This window comes from Pseudophryne corroboree, chromosome 11, assembly GCF_028390025.1.
Source record: "Pseudophryne corroboree isolate aPseCor3 chromosome 11, aPseCor3.hap2, whole genome shotgun sequence".
In the NCBI taxonomy this organism is placed as follows: Eukaryota; Metazoa; Chordata; class Amphibia; order Anura; family Myobatrachidae; genus Pseudophryne; species Pseudophryne corroboree.
In genome coordinates this window covers 339,960,661-339,983,693 of record NC_086454.1, presented here as the reverse complement: position 1 = coordinate 339,983,693, position 23,033 = coordinate 339,960,661, and the positions used below count along the sequence as shown (strand labels likewise).

The window sequence follows — 23,033 nt, the reverse complement described above, 5'->3', positions numbered from 1 at the left end:
CTTACATTCCATCTGTGTAATTACAGTAAATGTATCTATATTGTTTCTTGCTTTTTAACTGCAAACTGGATAATTAAATGCCCCCCCACATACACCCCTACCCGACCACTGCCCCCACGTACACCGCTACCCAACCACTGCCCCCACGTACACCTCTACCTGACCACTGCCCCCCACTTCCACCCCTACCCGACCACTGCCCCCACGTACACCTCTACCTGACCACTGCCCCCCACTTCCACCCCTACCCGACCACTGCCCCCACGTACACCTCTACCCAACCACTTCCCCCCACGTCCACCCCTACCTGACCACTGCCTCAACGTACACTGCTACCCAACCACTTCCCCCCACGTCCACCCCTACCTGACCACTGCGCCCACGTACACCTCTACCTGACCACTGCCCCCACGTACACCTCTACCCAGCCACTGCCCCCCACGTACACCACTACCCAACCACTGCCCCCCACGTACACCTCTACCCAGCCACTGCCCCCCACGTACACCTCTACCCGTCCACTGCCCCCCACGTACACCTCTACCCGACCACTGCCCCCCACGTACACTGCTATCCGACTACTGCCCCCCACGTACACCACTACCTGACCACTGCCCCCCACGTACACCTCTACACGACCACTGCCCCCCACGTACACCACTACCTGACCACTGCCTCTCACGTACACCTCTACCCAACCACTGCCCCCCACGTACACCTCTACCCGTCCACTGCCCCCCACGTACACCTCTACCCGTCCACTGCCCCCCACGTACACCTCTACCCGACCACTGCCCCCCACGTACACTGCTATCCGACTACTGCCCCCCCAGTACACCACTACCTGACCACTGCCCCCCACGTACACCTCTACACGACCACTGCCCCCCACGTACACCACTACCTGACCACTGCCTCTCACGTACACCTCTACCCAGCCACTGCCCCCCACGTACACCTCTACCCAGCCACTGCCCCCCACGTACACCTCTACACGACCACTGCCCCCCACGTACACCGCTACACGACCACTGCCCCCCACGTACACCACTACCTGACCACTGCCCCCCACGTACACCTCTACACGACCACTGCCCCCCACGTACACCACTACCTGACCACTGCCTCTCACGTACACCTCTACCCAGCCACTGCCCCCCACGTACACCTCTACCCAGCCACTGCCCCCCACGTACACCTCTACCCAGCCACTGCCCCCCACGTACACCTCTACCCGACCACTGCCCCCCACGTACACCTCTACCCATCCACTGCCTCCCACGTACACCTCTACCCGACCACTGCCCCCCACGTACACCTCTACCCGACCACTGCCCCCCACGTACACTGCTATCCGACTACTGCCCCCCAAGTCCACCCCAAACCGACCACTGCCCCCACGTACACCTCTACCCGACCACTGCCCCTCACGTACACCTCTACCCGACCACTGCCCCCCACGTACACTGCTATCCGACTACTACGCCCCAAGTCCACCCCAACCCGACCACTGCCCCCACGTACACCTCTAAGTGACCACTGCCCCCCACCTACACCTCTACCCGACCACTGCCCCCCACATACACCTCTACCCAGCCACTGCCCCCCACGTACACCTCTACCCAGCCACTGCCCCCCACGTACACCTCTACCCAGCCACTGCCCCCCACGTACACCACTACACGACCACTGCCCCCCACGTACACCTCTACCCAGCCACCGATTCCCCCCCCCCCCCCCCCCACCCCCCCCCCCCCACCCCCACCCCCTTACTCCTACTCGGGTATCTGACCTGTTAATGTGTGGCTTGTATACGCAGTGTATGTCCCTGATGGCCGCTATGAGTACCTGTCTCTCTGTGCTCGAGATCACATTGAAAATCTGGTGAGAGCAGCATATGAAGGAGATCACCCTAGCAAGATCGCCCACTCCTTTGTCATGGTATGTTGAGGGGTAAAGGCCCAGGGAGGGGGTAGCACTTGTCTGAGACGTGTGGGGTTATGTAATGCAGTTTGGCCTTATGATGAATTGCTACTTTGAATTCAAAATTTGCCAAAAAGACGTCTGTTCCTTAAATTTGCAACTTACTACATAACCTCCATTGTGGCAAAACATAACATAGTACAAACAGCACCCTTACCAACAGGGCATCTGTGCCTGAATGCTGATCCACACCAGCTCCCAGCGCACCCGGCGCTCCCAGCGCACCTCATCTACACCGTAGCCTCATGGTTTTACCATTTATTTTGCTGGTGCAATAGGCATGCACTATTTGGCATTAATAAGACATGAGAAACCTCCCAGATACACCAGAAACCTTTCTATCCTCGTTCTTTCTGAGCCCTTTGGGGGACACTGGATACACTGGGGCATAGGGGGCAGGCACAGGAGCCTGGGCACTTTACATCTACCTGCAGAAGCTGCCCCCCAGGCGTTCTCGAACATGAGCAATCCCAATACAGAAAACAGTGAACAAGAGCAGAAACACAAACATGGAGCACAATGGGGGGGGCGTCCTGTGTCCGCCACGGGACTCGGAGATAAGAATTTATTGTAAATAAATTAAATATTTTCTCATTTATCCTATTGGGACCCTGAATACACTGAGGATGCCCCAAAACTGTCCCTAATAGGGTGTCCTCTCATACGTTTCAGCATGTAACCTGCTGCCGATCTGCTGGGATGCGCCCTCACATTCTGAGGAATAGGTTTTCCTGACCCAGTGTAAGCCTGGTGAAGTACAAATGTAATCCGCCTGGCAATGAGCTGTTTTCATGCAGGACATTGTAAAGGATCTACAGGTCGTCTGTCCTGTCAGTATATGTCCTGATACCGTCCTCCTCCTATTCCAGTGTAAGGCCAGAATCAGTGTCCTGACTAGGATGGAAGATGGAGGCCACCGTGGGCTGATTAGAATGTTTAGTGCTAGCAGCATCACGGACGAGGAGCCCCCATATGAGGGAGCTGTAAGGCTGCGTGCACCGGTCCCGAGTGTTCCTGAGAGGAGGGAGCTGTAAGGCTGCGTGCACCGGTCCTGAATATTCCTGAGAGGAGGGAGCTGTAAGGCTGTGCGCACCGGTCCCGAGTGTCCCTGAGAGGAGGGAGCTGTAAGGCTGTGCGCATCGGGGCCGAGTGTTCCTGAGAGGAGGGAGCTGTAAGGCTGCGTGCACCGGTCCCGAGTGTTCCTGAGAGGAGGGAGCTGTAAGGCTGTGCGCATCGGGCCCGAGTGTTCCTGAGAGGAGGGAGCTGTAAGGCTGTGCGCATCGGGGCCGAGTGTTCCTGAGAGGAGGGAGCTGTAAGGCTGTGCGCACCAGTCCTGAATATTCCTGAGAGGAGGGAGCTGTAAGGCTGCGCGCACCAGTCCTGAATATTCCTGAGAGGAGGGAGCTGTAAGGCTGTGCGTACCGGGCCCGAGTGTTCCTGAGAGGAGGGAGCTGTAAGGCTGTGCGCACCGGGCCCGAGTGTTCCTGAGAGGAGGGAGCTGTAAGGCTGCGCGCACCGGTCCTGAATATTCCTGAGAGGAGGGAGCTGTAAGGCTGTGCGTACCGGGCCCGAGTGTTCCTGAGAGGAGGGAGCTGTATGGCTGCGCGCACCGGTCCTGAATATTCCTGAGAAGAGGGAGCTGTAAGGCTGTGCGCACCGGGCCCGAGTATTCCTGAGAGGAGGGAGCTGTAAGGCTGCGTGCACCGGGCCCGAGTATTCCTGAGAGGAGGGAGCTGTAAGGCTGTGCGCACCGGGCCCGAGTGTTCCTGAGAGGAGGGAGCTGTATGGCTGTGCGCACCGGACCCGTGTGTTCCTGAGAGGAGGGAGCTGTAAGGCTGCGCGCACCGGGCCCGAGTGTTCCTGAGAGGAGGGAGCTGTAAGGCTGTGCGCACCGGGCCCGAATGTTCCTGAGAGGAGGGAGCTGTAAGGCTGCGCGCACCGGTCCTGAATATTCCTGAGAGGAGGGAGCTGTAAGGCTGTGCGCACCGGGCCCGAGTGTTCCTGAGAGGAGGGAGCTGTATGGCTGCGCGCACCGGACCCGTGTGTTCCTGAGAGGAGGGAGCTGTAAGGCTGCGCGCACCGGGCCCGAGTGTTCCTGAGAGGAGGGAGCTGTAAGGCTGTGCGCACCGGGCCCGAGTGTTCCTGAGAGGAGGGAGCTGTAAGGCTGCGCGCACCGGTCCTGAATATTCCTGAGAGGAGGGAGCTGTAAGGCTGTGCGCACCGGTCCCGAGTGTTCCTGAGAGGAGGGAGCTGTAAGGCTGCGCGCCACGGTCCTGAATATTCCTGAGAAGAGGGAGCTGTAAGGCTGTGCGCACCGGGCCCGAGTATTCCTGAGAGGAGGGAGCTGTAAGGCTGCGCGCACCGGGCCCGAGTATTCCCGAGAGGAGGGAGCTGTAAGGCTGCGCGCACCGGGCCCGAGTGTTCCTGAGAGGAGGGAGCTGTATGGCTGCGCACACCGGACCCGTGTGTTCCTGAGAGGAGGGAGCTGTAAGGCTGCGCGCACCGGGCCCGAGTGTTCCTGAGAGGAGGGAGCTGTAAGGCTGTGCGCACCGGTCCCGAGTGTCCCTGAGAGGAGGGAGCTGTAAGGCTGCGCGCCACGGTCCTGAATATTCCTGAGAAGAGGGAGCTGTAAGGCTGTGCGCACCGGGCCCGAGTATTCCTGAGAGGAGGGAGCTGTAAGGCTGCGCGCACCGGGCCCGAGTATTCCTGAGAGGAGGGAGCTGTAAGGCTGCGCGCACCGAGCCCGAGTGTTCCTGAGAGGAGGGAGTTGTATGGCTGCGCGCACCGGACCCATGTGTTCCTGAGAGGAGGGAGCTGTAAGGCTGCGCGCACCGGGCCCGAGTGTTCCTGAGAGGAGGGAGCTGTAAGGCTGTGCGCACCGGGCCGGAGTGTTCCTGAGAGGAGGGAGCTGTAAGGCTGCGCACACAGGGCCCGAGTGTTCCTGAGAGGAGGGAGCTGTAAGGCTGCGCGCACCGGGCCCGAGTGTTCCTGAGAGGAGGGAGCTGTAAGGCTGCGCGCACCGGGCCCGAGTGTTCCTGAGAGGAGGGAGCTGTAAGGCTGCGCGCACCGGTACTGAATATTCCTGAGAGGAGGGAGCTGTAAGGCTGTGCGCACCGGTCCCGAGTGTCCCTGAGAGGAGGGAGCTGTAAGGCTGCGCGCACCGGTCCTGAATATTCCTGAGAAGAGGGAGCTGTAAGGCTGTGCGCACCGGACCCGAGTATTCCTGAGAGGAGGGAGCTGTAAGGCTGCGCGCACCGGGCCCGAGTGTTCCTGAGAGGAGGGAGCTGTATGGCTGCGCGCACCGGGCCCGAGTGTACCTGAGAGGAGGGAGCTGTAAGGCTGCGCGCACCGGGCCCGAGTGTTCCTGAGAGGAGGGAGCTGTAAGGCTGTGCGCACCGGTCCTGAATATTCCTGAGAGGAGGGAGCTGTAAGGCTGCGGGCACCGGGCCCAAGTGTTACTGAGAGGAGGGAGCTGTAAGGCAGAGCGCACCGGGCCCGAGTATTCCTGAGAGGAGGGAGCTGTAAGGCAGAGCGCACCGGGCCCGAGTATTCCTGAGAGGAGGGAGCTGTAAGGCAGAGCGCACCGGGCCCGAGTGTTCCTGAGAGGAGGGAGCTGTAAGGCTGCGCGCACCGGGCCCTAGTGTTCCTGAGAGGAGGGAGCTGTAAGGCTGCGCGCATCGGGCTCGAGTGTTCCTGAGAGGAGGGAGCTGTAAGGCTGCGCGCATCGGGCTCGAGTGTTCTTGAGATGAGGGAGCTGTAAGGCTGTGCGCACTGGACCGAAGTGTTCCTGAGAGGAGGGAGCTGTATGGCTGTGTGCACCGGGCCCGAGTGTTCCTGAGAGGAGGGAGCTGCAAGGCAGAGCGCAGCGGGCCTGAGTGTTCCTGAGAGGATGGAGCTGTAAGGCTGTATGCACCAGGCCCGAGTGTTCCTGAGAGGAGGGAGCTGTAAGGCTGCGCGCATCGGGCCCGAGTGTTCCTGTATTTGTTTTCTGACATTGATGCAATTATGGATGTCTCTGTCGTCATTTAGTGTCCAACGCTGATCCAGGACGGCAGCTGTGTGGTTAATAGCTGGCTGAGCGGAGAGGTGTCTGTGTTGCCAGGTAGCGTCATCCAGAACTGTCGCCTAGAGGTAAGTTACCATTCTCACTCACTGTCACTTACACCCCCCTAATGCTCTGTCACTTACCCCTATAATACTCACACTGTCACTTACCCCTCTAAATCTGACACTGTCACCTACCCCCTGCAATACACTGTCACTTACCTCCTGCAATACACTGTCACTTACCCCCTGCAATACACTGTCACTTACCTCCTGCAATACACTGTCACTTACCTCCTGCAATACACTGTCACTTACCCCCTGCAATACACTGTCACTTACCTCCTGCAATACACTGTCACTTACCCCCTGCAATACACTGTCACTTACACCCATTTAATACACTGTCACTTACCTCCTCTAGTGCTCACACTGTCACTTACCTTCCAGTACTCACTCTCGGTCTCTTGGGCTTGGTCCAGCTCTGATCCTGTCACTGCATGGTAACCTGTCAGTACTTGGTGTCACCTCCAGGGTCCCCTCACCGTGGGCAGTGGGTGTCTTCTCCTTGGCCTGGACCATGCGGCAGCATCAGAGCTTTGTGGGCATCATCTAAGTGACGTCATACTGCAGGCGCATCCCATCCGCGTGCAGAGCCTTTCCCTAACGGTGTACAGCCTTCTGGGAACAGACGACGAGCTGCAGGTACCTACTGCCCCCATGCTCCCTGGCAGTGCTACGGCCTGCTCTCCCTTCTCTGGTGTAAAACGTGTGCTGTGTTCTCCAGTGTCCAGCAGGGGGCGGATCTCCCACTTTCCTCAACCTTCCCTGGGATGAATTCTTCCGCAGGACTGGCATCTGGTGAGTGCGGGATGTGCCCCATGACTTATCACTGGCATTCTGTCCTCTGCTTCCCAGCTCACAGTCTATTCCGTTGTCTTCACTGCAGTGAGAGTGACCTCTGGGGGTATGAGGCTCCAGGTAGGGAGCGCAGTGTACTAACTGCCCCCCTGTTCCCCATTCTTCACCCCTGTGAGTCTCTGGGGGTTGGGGATGTTCTGTGGTTCCTAAGTCCAGGCAGCGGAGAGCGAGAACGCAGACGACAGAGGTGGCGCAGCTCTTGGCGCATGTCATGGCAGCAGATACGGCAGCACCGGGACCAGGAGAAGGCGCTGCAGGATCGGAGAGAGATCTTCTTTACCCAGGCCCAAAAAAAGGTACAGAAAGTTCTCCTGGGCCGGGAGGAGAGAAGTTTGATGCCCATCATCCGGGCGGCCGTACAGGAGGGAGAACACCAAAGATTGCTGGATACACTGGACAATGGTGAGGACGTAGTCGCGGGCATAGGGCGAGGATTAGATGGCCCTAGCTGCACAGAGGGGGCACAGGGAGAGGATTAGATGATTCTAGCTGTACAGGGCGGGCACAGGGCGAGGATTAGAGTTGGCTCTAGCTGTACAGAGCGGGCACAGGGAGAGGATTAGAGTTGGCTCTAGCTGTACAGAGCGGGCACAGGGCGAGGATTAGATGACTAGCTGTACAGAGCGGGCACAGGGCGAGGATTAGATGGCTCTGGCTGTACAGAGCGGGCACAGGGAGAGGATTAGAGTTGGCTCTAGCTGTACAGAGCGGGCACAGGGAGAGGATTAGAGTTGGCTCTAGCTGCACAGAGCGGGCACAGGGAGAGGATTAGAGTTGGCTCTAGCTGCACAGAGCGGGCACAGGGAGAGGATTAGAGTTGGCTCTAGCTGTACAGAGCGGGCACAGGGAGAGGATTAGAGTTGGCTCTAGCTGTACAGAGCGGGCACAGGGAGAGGATTAGAGTTGGCTCTAGCTGTACAGAGCGGGCACAAGGCGAGGATTAGATGACTAGCTGTACAGAGCGGGCACAGGGCGAGGATTAGATGACTAGCTGTACAGAGCGGGCACAGGGAGAGGATTAGAGTTGGCTCTAGCTGTACAGAGCGGGCACAGGGAGAGGATTAGAGTTGGCTCTAGCTGCACAGAGCGGGCACAGGGAGAGGATTAGAGTTGGCTCTAGCTGTACAGAGCGGGCACAGGGAGAGGATTAGAGTTGGCTCTAACTGTACAGAGCGGGCACAGGGAGAGGATTAGAGTTGGCTCTAGCTGTACAGAGCGGGCACAGGGCGAGGATTAGATGACTAGCTGTACAGAGCGGGCACAGGGCGAGGATTAGATGGCTCTGGCTGTACAGAGTGGGCACAGGGAGAGGATTAGATGGCTCTAGCTGTACAGAGCGGGCACAGGGAGAGGATTAGAGTTGGCTCTAGCTGTACAGAGTGGGCACAGGGCGAGGATTAGAGTTGGCTCTAGCTGTACAGAGCGGGCACAGGGAGAGGATTAGAGTTGGCTCTAGCTGTACAGAGCGGGCACAGGGTGAGGATTAGATGGCTCTGGCTGTACAGAGTGGGCACAGGGAGAGGATTAGATGGTTCTAGCTGTACAGAGCGGGTACAGGGAGAGAATAAAATGGCCCTAGCTGTATAGAGCGGGCACAAGGCGAGGATTAGATGGCTCTAGCGGTACAGAGCGGGCACAGCGCAAGGATAAAATGGCCCTAGCTGTACAGAGCGGGCACAGCGCAAGGATAAAATGGCCCTAGCTGTACAGAGCGGGCACAGGGCGAGGATAAAATGGCCCTAGCTGTACAGAGCGGGCACAGAGCGAGGATTAGGTGGCCCTAGCTGTACAGAGTGGGCACAGGGCGAGGGTTATATGGCTCTAGCTGTACAGAGCGGGCACAGGGCGAGGATTATATGGCTCTAGCTGTACAGAGCGGACGCAGGGTGAGGATTAGATGGCTCTAGCTGTACAGAGTGGGCACAGGGAGAGGATTAGATGGCTCTAGCTGTACAGAGCGGGCACAGGGCGAGGATTAGAGGACTCTAGCTGTACAGAGCGGGCACAGGGCGAGGATTAGAGGACTCTAGCTGTACAGAGCGGGCACAGGGAGAGGATTAGAGTTGGCTCTAGCTGCATAGAGCGGGCACAGGGAGAGGATTAGAGTTGGCTCTAGCTGTACAGAGCGGGCACAAGGCGAGGATTAGAGGACTCTAGCTGTACAGAGCGGGCACAGGGTGAGGATTAGATGGCTCTGGCTGTACAGAGTGGGCACAGGGCAAGGATAAAATGGCCCTAGCTGTACAGAGCGGGCACAAGGCGAGGATTAGATGGCTCTGGCTGTACAGAGTGGGCACAAGGCGAGGAGTAGATGGCTCTAGCTGTACAGAGCGGGCATAGGGTGAGGATTAGATGGCCCTAGCTGTACAGAGCGGGCACAAGGCGAGGATTAGATGGCTCTAGCTGTACAGAGCGTGGCACAGGGCGAGGATTAGATGGCTCTAGCTGTACAGAGTGGGCACAGGGCGAGGATTAGATGGCTCTAGCTGTACAGAGCGGGCACAGGGCGAGGATTAGATGGCTCTAGCTGTACAGAGCGGGCACAGGGTGAGAATTAGATGGCTCTAGCTGTACAGAGCGGGCACAGGGCGAGGATTAGAGTTGGCTCTAGCTGTACAGAGTGGGCACAGGGCGAGGATTAGATGGCTCTAGCTGTACAGAGCGGGCACAGGGCGAGGATTAGAGTTGGCTCTAGCTGTACAGAGCGGGCACAGGGCGAGGATTAGATGACTAGCTGTACAGAGCGGGCACAGGGCGAGGATTAGAGGACTCTAGCTGTACAGAGCGGGCACAGGGCGAGGATTAGAGGACTCTAGCTGTACAGAGCGGGCACAGGGAGAGGATTAGAGTTGGCTCTAGCTGCATAGAGCGGGCACAGGGAGAGGATTAGAGTTGGCTCTAGCTGTACAGAGCGGGCACAAGGCGAGGATTAGAGGACTCTAGCTGTACAGAGCGGGCACAGGGTGAGGATTAGATGGCTCTGGCTGTACAGAGTGGGCACAGGGCAAGGATAAAATGGCCCTAGCTGTACAGAGCGGGCACAAGGCGAGGATTAGATGGCTCTGGCTGTACAGAGTGGGCACAAGGCGAGGAGTAGATGGCTCTAGCTGTACAGAGCGGGCATAGGGTGAGGATTAGATGGCCCTAGCTGTACAGAGCGGGCACAAGGCGAGGATTAGATGGCTCTAGCTGTACAGAGCGTGGCACAGGGCGAGGATTAGATGGCTCTAGCTGTACAGAGTGGGCACAGGGCGAGGATTAGATGGCTCTAGCTGTACAGAGCGGGCACAGGGCGAGGATTAGATGGCTCTAGCTGTACAGAGCGGGCACAGGGTGAGAATTAGATGGCTCTAGCTGTACAGAGCGGGCACAGGGCGAGGATTAGAGTTGGCTCTAGCTGTACAGAGTGGGCACAGGGCGAGGATTAGATGGCTCTAGCTGTACAGAGCGGGCACAGGGCGAGGATTAGATGGCTCTAGCTGTACAGAGCGGGCACAGGGTGAGGATTAGATGGCTCTAGCTGTACAGAGCGGGCACAGGGCGAGGATTTGAGTTGGCTCTAGCTGTACAGAGTGGGCACAGGGCGAGGATTAGATGGCTCTAGCTGTACAGAGCGGGCACAGGGCGAGGGTAAAATGGTTCTAGCTGTACAGAGCGGGCACAAGGCGAGGATTAGATGGCTCTAGCTGTACAGAGCGGGCACAGGGTGAGGATTAGATGGCTCTAGCTGTACAGAGCGGGCACAGGGCGAGGATTTGAGTTGGCTCTAGCTGTACAGAGTGGGCACAGGGCGAGGATTAGATGGCTCTAGCTGTACAGAGCGGGCACAGGGCGAGGGTAAAATGGCTCTAGCTGTACAGAGCGGGCACAGTGCGAGGATAAAATGGCTCTACCTGCACAGAGCGGGCACAGGGCGAGCCTTCGAGTTGGATCTAGCTATGCGCACAGGGTGAGGATTACAGTTGGCTCTAGCTGTGGGCACAGAGCGAGGATTAGAGTTGGCTCTAGCTGTACAGAGCGGGCACAGGGCGAGCATTAGAGTTGGCTCTAGCTGCACAGAGCGGGCACAGGGCGAGCATTAGAGTTAGCTCTAGCTGCACAGAGCGGGCACAGGGCGAGGATTAGAGTTGGCTCTAGCTGCGGGCACAGGGTGAGGATTAGCATTGGCTCTAGCTGCGGGCACAGGGTGAGGATTAGAGTTGGCTCTAGCTGCGGGCACAGGGCGAGGATTACAGTTGGCTCTAGCTGCGGGCACAGGGCGAGGATTAGCGTTGGCTCTAGCTGCGGGCACAGGGCGAGGATTAGAGTTGGCTCTAGCTGCGGGCACAGGGCGAGGATTACAGTTGGCTCTAGCTGCGGGCACAGGGCGAGGATTAGCGTTGGCTCTAGGTGCGGGCAAAGGAGGATTAGAGTTGGCTGTTGCTGCGGGCACAGGGCGAGGATTAGAGTTGGCTCTAGCTGTGGGCACAGGGTGAGGATTAGAGTTGGCTCTTGCTGCGGGCACAGGGCGAGGATTAGAGTTGGCTCTAGCTGCGGGCACAGGGCGAGGATTACAGTTGGCTCTAGCTGCGGGCACAGGGCGAGGATTAGCGTTGGCTCTAGCTGCGGGCACAGGGCGAGGATTAGAGTTGGCTCTAGCTGTGGGCACAGGGCGAGGATTAGAGTTGGCTCTAGCTGTGGGCACAGGGCGAGGATTAGAGTTGGCTCTTGCTGTGGGCACAGGGCGAGGATTAGAGTTGGCTCTAGCTGCGGGCACAGGGTGAGGATTAGAGTTGGCTCTAGCTGCGGGCACAGGGCGAGGATTAGCGTTGGCTCTTGCTGTGGGCACAGGGCGAGGATTAGAGTTGGCTCTAGCTGTGGGCACAGGGCAAGGATTACAGTTGGCTCTAGCTGCGGGCACAGGGCGAGGATTAGCGTTGGCTCTTGCTGCGGGCACAGGGCGAGGATTAGAGTTGGCTCTTGCTGCGAGGATTAGTGTTGGCACTAGCTGTGGGCACAGGGCGAGGATTAGAGTTGGCTCTAGCTGCGGGCACAGAGCGAGGATTAGAGTTGGCTCTAGCTGCGGGCACAGGGCGAGGATTAGAGTTGGCTCTAGCTGCAGGCACAGGGCGAGGATTAGCGTTGGCTCTAGCTGCGGGCACAGGGCAAGGATTAGTGTTGGCTCTAGCTGCGGGCACAGGGTGAGTATTAGAGTTGGCTCTAGCTGCAGCTGTGGGCACAGGGCGAGGATTACAGTTGGCTCTAGCTGCGGGCACAGGGTGAGGATTAGAGTTGGCTCTAGCTGTGGGCACAGGGTGAGGATTACAGTTGGCTCTAGCTGTGGGCACAGGGTGAGGATTAGAGTTGGCTCTAGCTGCGGGCACAGGGCGAGGATTACAGTTGGCTCTAGCTGCGGGCACAGGGTGAGGATTACAGTTGGCTCTAGCTGCGGGCACAGGGCGAGGATTACAGTTGGCTCTAGCTGCGGGCACAGGGCGAGGATTACAGTTGGCTCTAGCTGTGGGCACAGGGTGAGGATTACAGTTGGCTCTAGCTGTGGGCACAGGGTGAGGATTACAGTTGGCTCTAGCTGCGGGCACAGGGTGAGGATTACAGTTGGCTCTAGCTGTGGGCACAGGGTGAGGATTACAGTTGGCTCTAGCTGTGGGCACAGGGTGAGGATTAGAGTTGGCTCTAGCTGTGGGCATATGGTGAGGATTACAGTTGGCTCTAGCTGCGGGCACAGGGCGAGGATTACAGTTGGCTCTAGCTGCGGGCACAGGGTGAGGATTACAGTTGGCTCTAGCTGCGGGCACAGGGCGAGGATTAGAGTTGGCTCTAGCTGCGGGCACAGGGCGAGGATTACAGTTGGCTCTAGCTGCGGGCACAGGGCGAGGATTAGCGTTGGCTCTAGGTGCGGGCAAAGGAGGATTAGAGTTGGCTCTTGCTGCGGGCACAGGGCGAGGATTAGAGTTGGCTCTAGCTGTGGGCACAGGGTGAGGATTAGAGTTGGCTCTTGCTGCGGGCACAGGGCGAGGATTAGAGTTGGCTCTAGCTGCGGGCACAGGGCGAGGATTACAGTTGGCTCTAGCTGCGGGCACAGGGCGAGGATTAGCGTTGGCTCTAGCTGCGGGCACAGGGCGAGGATTAGAGTTGGCTCTAGCTGTGGGCACAGGGCGAGGATTAGAGTTGGCTCTAGCTGTGGGCACAGGGCGAGGATTAGAGTTGGCTCTTGCTGTGGGCACAGGGCGAGGATTAGAGTTGGCTCTAGCTGCGGGCACAGGGTGAGGATTAGAGTTGGCTCTAGCTGCGGGCACAGGGCGAGGATTAGCGTTGGCTCTTGCTGTGGGCACAGGGCGAGGATTAGAGTTGGCTCTAGCTGTGGGCACAGGGCAAGGATTACAGTTGGCTCTAGCTGCGGGCACAGGGCGAGGATTAGCGTTGGCTCTTGCTGCGGGCACAGGGCGAGGATTAGAGTTGGCTCTTGCTGCGAGGATTAGTGTTGGCACTAGCTGTGGGCACAGGGCGAGGATTAGAGTTGGCTCTAGCTGCGGGCACAGAGCGAGGATTAGAGTTGGCTCTAGCTGCGGGCACAGGGCGAGGATTAGAGTTGGCTCTAGCTGCAGGCACAGGGCGAGGATTAGCGTTGGCTCTAGCTGCGGGCACAGGGCAAGGATTAGTGTTGGCTCTAGCTGCGGGCACAGGGTGAGTATTAGAGTTGGCTCTAGCTGCAGCTGTGGGCACAGGGCGAGGATTACAGTTGGCTCTAGCTGCGGGCACAGGGTGAGGATTAGAGTTGGCTCTAGCTGTGGGCACAGGGTGAGGATTACAGTTGGCTCTAGCTGTGGGCACAGGGTGAGGATTAGAGTTGGCTCTAGCTGCGGGCACAGGGCGAGGATTACAGTTGGCTCTAGCTGCGGGCACAGGGTGAGGATTACAGTTGGCTCTAGCTGCGGGCACAGGGCGAGGATTACAGTTGGCTCTAGCTGCGGGCACAGGGCGAGGATTACAGTTGGCTCTAGCTGTGGGCACAGGGTGAGGATTACAGTTGGCTCTAGCTGTGGGCACAGGGTGAGGATTACAGTTGGCTCTAGCTGCGGGCACAGGGCGAGGATTACAGTTGGCTCTAGCTGTGGGCACAGGGTGAGGATTACAGTTGGCTCTAGCTGTGGGCACAGGGTGAGGATTAGAGTTGGCTCTAGCTGTGGGCATATGGTGAGGATTACAGTTGGCTCTAGCTGCGGGCACAGGGCGAGGATTACAGTTGGCTCTAGCTGCGGGCACAGGGTGAGGATTACAGTTGGCTCTAGCTGCGGGCACAGGGCGAGGATTAGAGTTGGCTCTAGCTGCGGGCACAGGGCGAGGATTACAGTTGGCTCTAGCTGCGGGCACAGGGCGAGGATTAGCGTTGGCTCTAGGTGCGGGCAAAGGAGGATTAGAGTTGGCTCTTGCTGCGGGCACAGGGCGAGGATTAGAGTTGGCTCTAGCTGTGGGCACAGGGTGAGGATTAGAGTTGGCTCTTGCTGCGGGCACAGGGCGAGGATTAGAGTTGGCTCTAGCTGCGGGCACAGGGCGAGGATTACAGTTGGCTCTAGCTGCGGGCACAGGGCGAGGATTAGCGTTGGCTCTAGCTGCGGGCACAGGGCGAGGATTAGAGTTGGCTCTAGCTGTGGGCACAGGGCGAGGATTAGAGTTGGCTCTAGCTGTGGGCACAGGGCGAGGATTAGAGTTGGCTCTTGCTGTGGGCACAGGGCGAGGATTAGAGTTGGCTCTAGCTGCGGGCACAGGGTGAGGATTAGAGTTGGCTCTAGCTGCGGGCACAGGGCGAGGATTAGCGTTGGCTCTTGCTGTGGGCACAGGGCGAGGATTAGAGTTGGCTCTAGCTGTGGGCACAGGGCAAGGATTACAGTTGGCTCTAGCTGCGGGCACAGGGCGAGGATTAGCGTTGGCTCTTGCTGCGGGCACAGGGCGAGGATTAGAGTTGGCTCTTGCTGCGAGGATTAGTGTTGGCACTAGCTGTGGGCACAGGGCGAGGATTAGAGTTGGCTCTAGCTGCGGGCACAGGGCGAGGATTAGAGTTGGCTCTAGCTGCAGGCACAGGGCGAGGATTAGCGTTGGCTCTAGCTGCGGGCACAGGGCAAGGATTAGTGTTGGCTCTAGCTGCGGGCACAGGGTGAGTATTAGAGTTGGCTCTAGCTGCAGCTGTGGGCACAGGGCGAGGATTACAGTTGGCTCTAGCTGCGGGCACAGGGTGAGGATTAGAGTTGGCTCTAGCTGTGGGCACAGGGTGAGGATTACAGTTGGCTCTAGCTGTGGGCACAGGGTGAGGATTAGAGTTGGCTCTAGCTGCGGGCACAGGGCGAGGATTACAGTTGGCTCTAGCTGCGGGCACAGGGTGAGGATTACAGTTGGCTCTAGCTGCGGGCACAGGGCGAGGATTACAGTTGGCTCTAGCTGCGGGCACAGGGCGAGGATTACAGTTGGCTCTAGCTGTGGGCACAGGGTGAGGATTACAGTTGGCTCTAGCTGTGGGCACAGGGTGAGGATTAGAGTTGGCTCTAGCTGTGAGCATAGGGTGAGGATTACAGTTGGCTCTAGCTGCGGGCACAGGGCGAGGATTACAGTTGGCTCTAGCTGCGGGCACAGGGCGAGGATTACAGTTGGCTCTAGCTGTGGGCACAGGGTGAGGATTACAGTTGGCTCTAGCTGTGGGCACAGGGTGAGGATTAGAGTTGGCTCTAGCTGTGGGCATAGGGTGAGGATTACAGTTGGCTCTAGCTGCGGGCACAGGGCGAGGATTACAGTTGGCTCTAGCTGCGGGCACAGGGTGAGGATTACAGTTGGCTCTAGCTGCGGGCACAGGGCGAGGATTACAGTTGGCTCTAGCTGCGGGCACAGGGTGAGGATTACAGTTGGCTCTAGCTGCGGGCACAGGGCGAGGATTACAGTTGGCTCTAGCTGCGGGCACAGGGCGAGGATTACAGTTGGCTCTAGCTGTGGGCACAGGGTGAGGATTACAGTTGGCTCTAGCTGTGGGCACAGGGTGAGGATTAGAGTTGGCTCTAGCTGTGGGCATAGGGTGAGGATTACAGTTGGCTCTAGCTGCGGGCACAGGGCGAGGATTACAGTTGGCTCTAGCTGCGGGCACAGGGCGAGGATTACAGTTGGCTCTAGCTGTGGGCACAGGGTGAGGATTACAGTTGGCTCTAGCTGTGGGCACAGGGTGAGGATTAGAGTTGGCTCTAGCTGTGGGCATAGGGTGAGGATTACAGTTGGCTCTAGCTGCGGGCACAGGGCGAGGATTACAGTTGGCTCTAGCTGCGGGCACAGGGTGAGGATTACAGTTGGCTCTAGCTGCGGGCACAGGGCGAGGATTAGAGTTGGCTCTAGCTGCGGGCACAGGGCGAGGATTACAGTTGGCTCTAGCTGCGGGCACAGGGCGAGGATTAGCGTTGGCTCTAGGTGCGGGCACAGGGCGAGGATTAGAGTTGGCTCTAGCTGTGGGCACAGGGTGAGGATTAGAGTTGGCTCTTGCTGCGGGCACAGGGCGAGGATTAGAGTTGGCTCTAGCTGCGGGCACAGGGCGAGGATTACAGTTGGCTCTAGCTGCGGGCACAGGGCGAGGATTAGCGTTGGCTCTAGCTGCGGGCACAGGGCGAGGATTAGAGTTGGCTCTAGCTGTGGGCACAGGGCGAGGATTAGAGTTGGCTCTAGCTGTGGGCACAGGGCGAGGATTAGAGTTGGCTCTTGCTGTGGGCACAGGGCGAGGATTAGAGTTGGCTCTAGCTGCGGGCACAGGGTGAGGATTAGAGTTGGCTCTAGCTGCGGGCACAGGGCGAGGATTAGCGTTGGCTCTTGCTGTGGGCACAGGGCGAGGATTAGAGTTGGCTCTAGCTGTGGGCACAGGGCAAGGATTACAGTTGGCTCTAGCTGCGGGCACAGGGCGAGGATTAGCGTTGGCTCTTGCTGCGGGCACAGGGCGAGGATTAGAGTTGGCTCTTGCTGCGAGGATTAGTGTTGGCACTAGCTGTGGGCACAGGGCGAGGATTAGAGTTGGCTCTAGCTGCGGGCACAGAGCGAGGATTAGAGTTGGCTCTAGCTGCGGGCACAGGGCGAGGATTAGAGTTGGCTCTAGCTGCAGGCACAGGGCGAGGATTAGCGTTGGCTCTAGCTGCGGGCACAGGGCAAGGATTAGTGTTGGCTCTAGCTGCGGGCACAGGGTGAGTATTAGAGTTGGCTCTAGCTGCAGCTGTGGGCACAGGGCGAGGATTACAGTTGGCTCTAGCTGCGGGCACAGGGTGAGGATTAGAGTTGGCTCTAGCTGTGGACACAGGGTGAGGATTACAGTTGGCTCTAGCTGTGGGCACAGGGTGAGGATTAGAGTTGGCTCTAGCTGCGGGCACAGGGCGAGGATTACAGTTGGCTCTAGCTGCGGGCACAGGGTGAGGATTACAGTTGGCTCTAGCTGCGGGCACAGGGCGAGGATTACAGTTGGCTCTAGCTGTGGGCACAGGGCGAGGATTACAGTTGGCTCTAGCTGTGGGCACAGGGTGAGGATTACAGTTGGCTCTAGCTGTGGGCACAGGGTGAGGATTAGAGTTGGCTCTAGCTGTGGGCACAGGGTGAGGATTACAGTTGGCTCTAGCTGCGGGCACAGGGCGAGGATTACAGTTGGCTCTAGCTGTGGGCACAGGGTGAGGATTAGAGTTGGCTCTAGCTGTGGGCACAGGGTGAGGATTACAGTTGGCTCTAGCTGTGGGCACAGGGTGGGGATTACAGTTGGCTCTAGCTGTGGGCACAGGGTGAGGATTAGAGTTGGCTCTAGCTGTGGGCACAGGGCGAGGATTACAGTTGGCTCTAGCTGTGGGCACAGGGTGAGGATTACAGTTGGCTCTAGCTGTGGGCACAGGGTGAGGATTAGAGTTGGCTCTAGCTGTGGGCACAGGGTGAGGATTAGAGTTGGCTCTAGCTGTGGGCACAGGGCGAGGATTACAGTTGGCTCTAGCTGTGGGCACAGGGTGAGGATTACAGTTGGCTCTAGCTGTGGGCACAGGGTGAGGATTAGAGTTGGCTCTAGCTGTGGGCACAGGGTGAGGATTACAGTTGGCTCTAGCTGCGGGCACAGGGCGAGGATTACAGTTGGCTCTAGCTGCGGGCACAGGGTGAGGATTACAGTTGGCTCTAGCTGCGGGCACAGGGCGAGGATTACAGTTGGCTCTAGCTGCGGGCACAGGGCGAGGATTACAGTTGGCTCTAGCTGCGGGCACAGGGTGAGGATTACAGTTGGCTCTAGCTGTGGGCACAGGGCGAGGATTACAGTTGGCTCTAGCTGCGGGCACAGGGCGAGGATTACAGTTGGCTCTAGCTGCGGGCACAGGGTGAGGATTACAGTTGGCTCTAGCTGTGGGCACAGGGTGAGGATTAGAGTTGGCTCTAGCTGTGGGCACAGGGCGAGGATTACAGTTGGCTCTAGCTGCGGGCACAGGGCGAGGATTACAGTTGGCTCTAGCTGCGGGCACAGGGTGAGGATTACAGTTGGCTCTAGCTGCGGGCACAGGGCAAGGATTACAGTTGGCTCTAGCTGCGGGCACAGGGCGAGGAGTTGCGATGGCTCTGATGGGTTCTCTTGTTCCTGCACAGTGGCCTCAGAGAGTGATGATGCCGGGGTGGCTGCCCGGGCACTGGCCTGTGTGGCAGACCTGCTGGGCTGCATGGCGGATGGTGAGGGAGGGCTGAGGAGTGGACCAGCGGCTAACAGCGCCTGGGCGCCTGGCTACCGGCTGCTGGAGAAGGGCGACATCTCGCAGGGTGTGAAACTTATGGCTGAAGAGCGACAGCGGTGGTTAAGCAGGTAACGGGTCACTGACCATGGAGGCGCACAGTTCCTGTCTTATTGTAGGGACAATGGAATGTTCATTTTGTATGGCAGAAAATGATCTTGTGCGGTGCTGAGAGAATGTAACATAAATTGTTCCTGTATGTGGCTGTGATGCTCTGCAGGGTTCTGAACAGATTGCATTATATAGTAGTGAGTTGTGATGCTCTGCAGGGTTCAGGTCAGTTAGGATTATGTAGCTGTGTGAGTTGTGATGCTCTGCAGGGTTCAGGTCGGTTAGGATTATGCAGCTGTGTGAGTTGTGATGCTCTGCAGGTTTCAGGTCGGTTAGGATTATGCAGCTGTGTGAGTTGTGATGCTCTGCAGGGTTCAGGTCGGTTAGGATTATGCAGCTGTGTGAGTTGTGATGCTCTGCAGGGTTCTGAACAGATTGCATTATATAGTAGTGTGAGTTGTGATTCTCTGCAGAGTTCAGGTCGGTTAGGATTATGCAGCTGTGTGAGTTGTGATGCTCTGCAGGGTTCTGAACAGATTGCATTATATAGTAGTGTGAGTTGTGATTCTCTGCAGAGTTCAGGTCGGTTAGCATTATGCAGCTGTGTGAGTTGTGATGCTCTGCAGGTTTCAGGTCGGTTAGGATTATGCAGCTGTGTGAGTTGTGATGCTCTGCAGGGTTCAGGTCGGTTAGGATTATGTAGCTGTGTGAGTTGTGATGCTCTGCAGGGTTCAGGTCGGTTAGGATTATGCAGCTGTGTGAGTTGTGATGCTCTGCAGGGTTCAGGTCGGTTAGGATTATGCAGCTGTGTGAGTTGTGATGCTCTGCAGGTTTCAGGTCGGTTAGGATTATGCAGCTGTGTGAGTTGTGATGCTCTGCAGGTTTCAGGTCGGTTAGGATTATGCAGCTGTGTGAGTTGTGATGATCTGCAGGTTTCAGGTCGGTTAGGATTATGCAGCTGTGTGAGTTGTGATGCTCTGCAGGTTTCAGGTCGGTTAGGATTATGCAGCTGTGTGAGTTGTGATGCTCTGCAGGTTTCAGGTCGGTTAGGATTATGCAGCTGTGTGAGTGATGCTCTGCAGGGTTCAGGTCAGTTAGGATTATGCAGCTGTGTAAATTGTGATGCTCTGCAGGATTCTGGACGTTAGCATTATGCAGCTGTGTGAGTGATGCTCTGCAGGGTTCAGGTCGGTTAGGATTACATAGCTGTGTGAGTTGTGATGCTCTGCAGGGTTCAGGTCGGTTAGGATTGTGATGCTCTGCAGGGTTCAGGTCGGTTAGGATTGTGATGCTCTGCAGGCTAGATGGATGCGATTTTGCAGTGTGTCCCTTACCCAGTGTATTCACCTTCCAGACCGGCTCTGCTCCTCCGTGCTGCGCGACATTATGAAGGGGCGGAACAGATCCTAATCCGCAGAGCTGTGATGTCCGCTTTCCAGTTTGTGTCTCTTGGTGAAAAGAAGCTGCTGCCCCAGAATCAGTGGGTGACGGCAGCATGTCCAGCGAGGATCGACGTGTCTGGTGGGTGCCTGTAGGGTAGTACACAGCTACTGTAATATATACAATGGGAGGAAGGGAGCCGGGCGCCACACTGAACCCAGCCTGGGTGGATTAAGTGAGCTGGGGGGAAAGGGTGGGCCTGGCCTGCACTGGGGAAGGTATGTATACTGAGGCCTACACTGAGCATGGCCTGCACTGGGGGGGTATGTATACTGAGGCCTACACTGAGCCTGGCCTGCACTGGGAGGGTATGTATACTGAGGCCTACACTGACCCAGCCTACACTTGGGGAGTATGTATACTGAGGCCTACACTGAGCCTGGCCTGCACTGGGGGGGTATGTATACTGAGGCCTACACTGAGCCTGGCCTGCACTGGGAGGGTATGTATACTGAGGCCTACACTGACCCAGCCTACACTTGGGGAGTATGTATACTGAGGCCTACACTGAGCCTGGCCTGCACTGGGGGGGTATGTATACTGAGGCCTACACTGAGCCCGGTTTACACTGGGGGGTATGTATACTGAGGCCTACACTGAGCCCGACCTGCACTGGGGGAGTATGTATACTGAGGCCTACACTAAGCCCGGCCTTCACTGGGGGAGTATGTATACTGAGGCCTACACTGAGCCCATCCTGCACTGGGGTATATGTATACTGAGGCCTACACTGAGCCTGGCCTACACTGGGGGAGTATGTATACTGAGGCCTACACTGAGCCCGGCCTGCACTGGGGGAGTATGTATACTGAGGCCTACACTGAGCCCGGCCTACACTGGGGGAGTATGTATACTGAGGCCTACACTGAGCCCGGCCTGCACTGGGGGAGTATGTATACTAAGGCCTACACTGAGCCCAGCCTGCACTGTGGGAGTATGTATACTGAGGCCTACACTGAGCCCATCCTGCACTGGGGTATATGTATACTGAGGCCTACACTGAGCCCGGCTTACACTGGGGGAGTATGTATACTGAGGCCTACACTGAGCCCGGCCTGCACTGGGGGAGTATGTATACCGAGGCCTACACTGAGCCCGGCCTACACTGGGGGGTATGTATACCGAGGCCTACACTGAGCCCAGCCTACACTGGGGGGTATGTATACCGAGGCCTACACTGAGCCCGGCCTACACTGGGGGGGATTTTTACTGAGGCCTACACTGAGCCCGGCTTACACTGCGGGAGTATGTATACTGAGGCCTACACTGAGCCCGGCCTACACTGGGGGAGTATGTATACTGAGGTCTACACTGAGCCCTGCCTACACTGGGGGAGTATGTATACTGAGGTCTACACTGAGCCCGGCCTACACTGGGGGGTATGTATACTGAGGTCTACACTGATCCCGGTCTACACTGGGGGGTATGTATACTGAGGCCCACACTGAGCCCGGCCTACACTGATCCCGGTCTACACTGGGGATTAAGTATACTGAGGCCCACGCTTAACATGTGTATACTGAGCCCAGCCTGACATTGGACAGAGTACAGGTAGGTGGCGTCGCTGACGTCAGGCAGAGTACAGGTAGGTGGCAGGCGCTGACGTGGGGCAGAGTACAGGTAGGTGACAGGTTCCTGACGCTGGCCAGAGTATAGGTAGGTGACAGGTTCCTGACGCTGGCCAGAGTACAGGTAGGGGACAGGTCACTGACGTCGGGCAGAGTACAGGTAGGTGGCGTCGCTGACGTCAGGCAGAGTACAGGTAGGTGATGGGTGCTTATGACAGGTAGGTAGCGTAGCTGATGTCGGGTAGAGTACAGGTAGGTGACAGGCGCTGACATTGGGCAGAGTACAGGTAGGGGACAGGTCACTGACGTCGGGCAGAGTACAGGTAGGGGACAGGTCGCTGATGTCGGGCAGAGTACAGGTAGGTGGCGTCGCTGACGTCAGGCAGAGTACAGGTAGGTGACAGGCGCTGACGTCGGGCAGAGTACAGGTAGGTGACAGGAGCTGACGTCAGGCAGAGTACAGGTAGGTGACAGGTCACGGATATCGGGCAGAGTACAGGTAGGTGACAGGCGCTGACGTTGGGCAGAGTACAGGTAGGGGACAGGTCACTGACGTCGGGCAGAGTACAGGTAGGTGACAGGCGCTGACGTCGGGCAGAGTACAGGTAGGTGACAGGCGCTGACGTCGGGCAGAGTACAGGTAGGGGACAGGTCGCTGACGTCGGGCAGAGTACAGGTAGGTGGCGTCGCTGACGTCAGGCAGAGTACAGGTAGGTGACAGGTCACTGATGTTGGGCAGAGTACAGGTAGGTGACAGGTGCTGACGTCGGGCAGAGTACAGGTAGGTGACAGGTGCTGACGTCGGGCAGAGTACAGGTAGGTGACATGTCACTGATGTCGGGCAGAGTACAGGTAGGTGGCGTCGCTGACGTCAGGCAGAGTACAGGTAGGTGACAGGCGCTGACGTGGGGCAGAGTACAGGTAGGTGACAGGTTCCTGACGCTGGCCAGAGTATAGGTAGGTGACAGGTTCCTGACGCTGGCCAGAGTACAGGTAGGGGACAGGTCGCTGACGTCGGGCAGAGTACAGGTAGGTGACATGTCACTGATGTCGGGCAGAGTACAGGTAGGTGGCGTCGCTGACGTCAGGCAGAGTACAGGTAGGTGACAGGTCACTGATGTTGGGCAGAGTACAGGTAGGTGACAGGTGCTGACGTGGGGCAGAGTACAGGTAGGTGACAGGTCACTGACGACGGGCAGAGTACAGGTAGGGGACAGGTCGCGGACGTCGGGCAGAGTACAGGTAGGTGGCGTCGCTGACGTCGGGC

The 23,033-nt window shown here is 57.8% G+C and overlaps 1 protein-coding gene across 4 annotated transcripts in view; it reads left to right on the top strand.

The window, feature by feature from the left end:
• The window catches only part of FCSK (fucose kinase), a 144,300-nt gene that overhangs the window by 113,441 nt on the left and 7,826 nt on the right, over positions 1 to 23,033 (top strand). For all 4 annotated transcript variants that reach the window (XM_063945868.1, XM_063945867.1, XM_063945870.1 and 1 more), the window contains exons 11-17: positions 1,820 to 1,941; positions 6,013 to 6,114; positions 6,562 to 6,732; positions 6,815 to 6,888; positions 6,977 to 7,350; positions 18,568 to 18,778; positions 20,113 to 20,279. In XM_063945868.1, the coding sequence (XP_063801938.1) occupies positions 1,820 to 1,941; positions 6,013 to 6,114; positions 6,562 to 6,732; positions 6,815 to 6,888; positions 6,977 to 7,350; positions 18,568 to 18,778; positions 20,113 to 20,279 (1,221 nt within the window). The remainder of the gene's footprint in view (positions 1 to 1,819; positions 1,942 to 6,012; positions 6,115 to 6,561; positions 6,733 to 6,814; positions 6,889 to 6,976; positions 7,351 to 18,567; positions 18,779 to 20,112; positions 20,280 to 23,033) is intronic.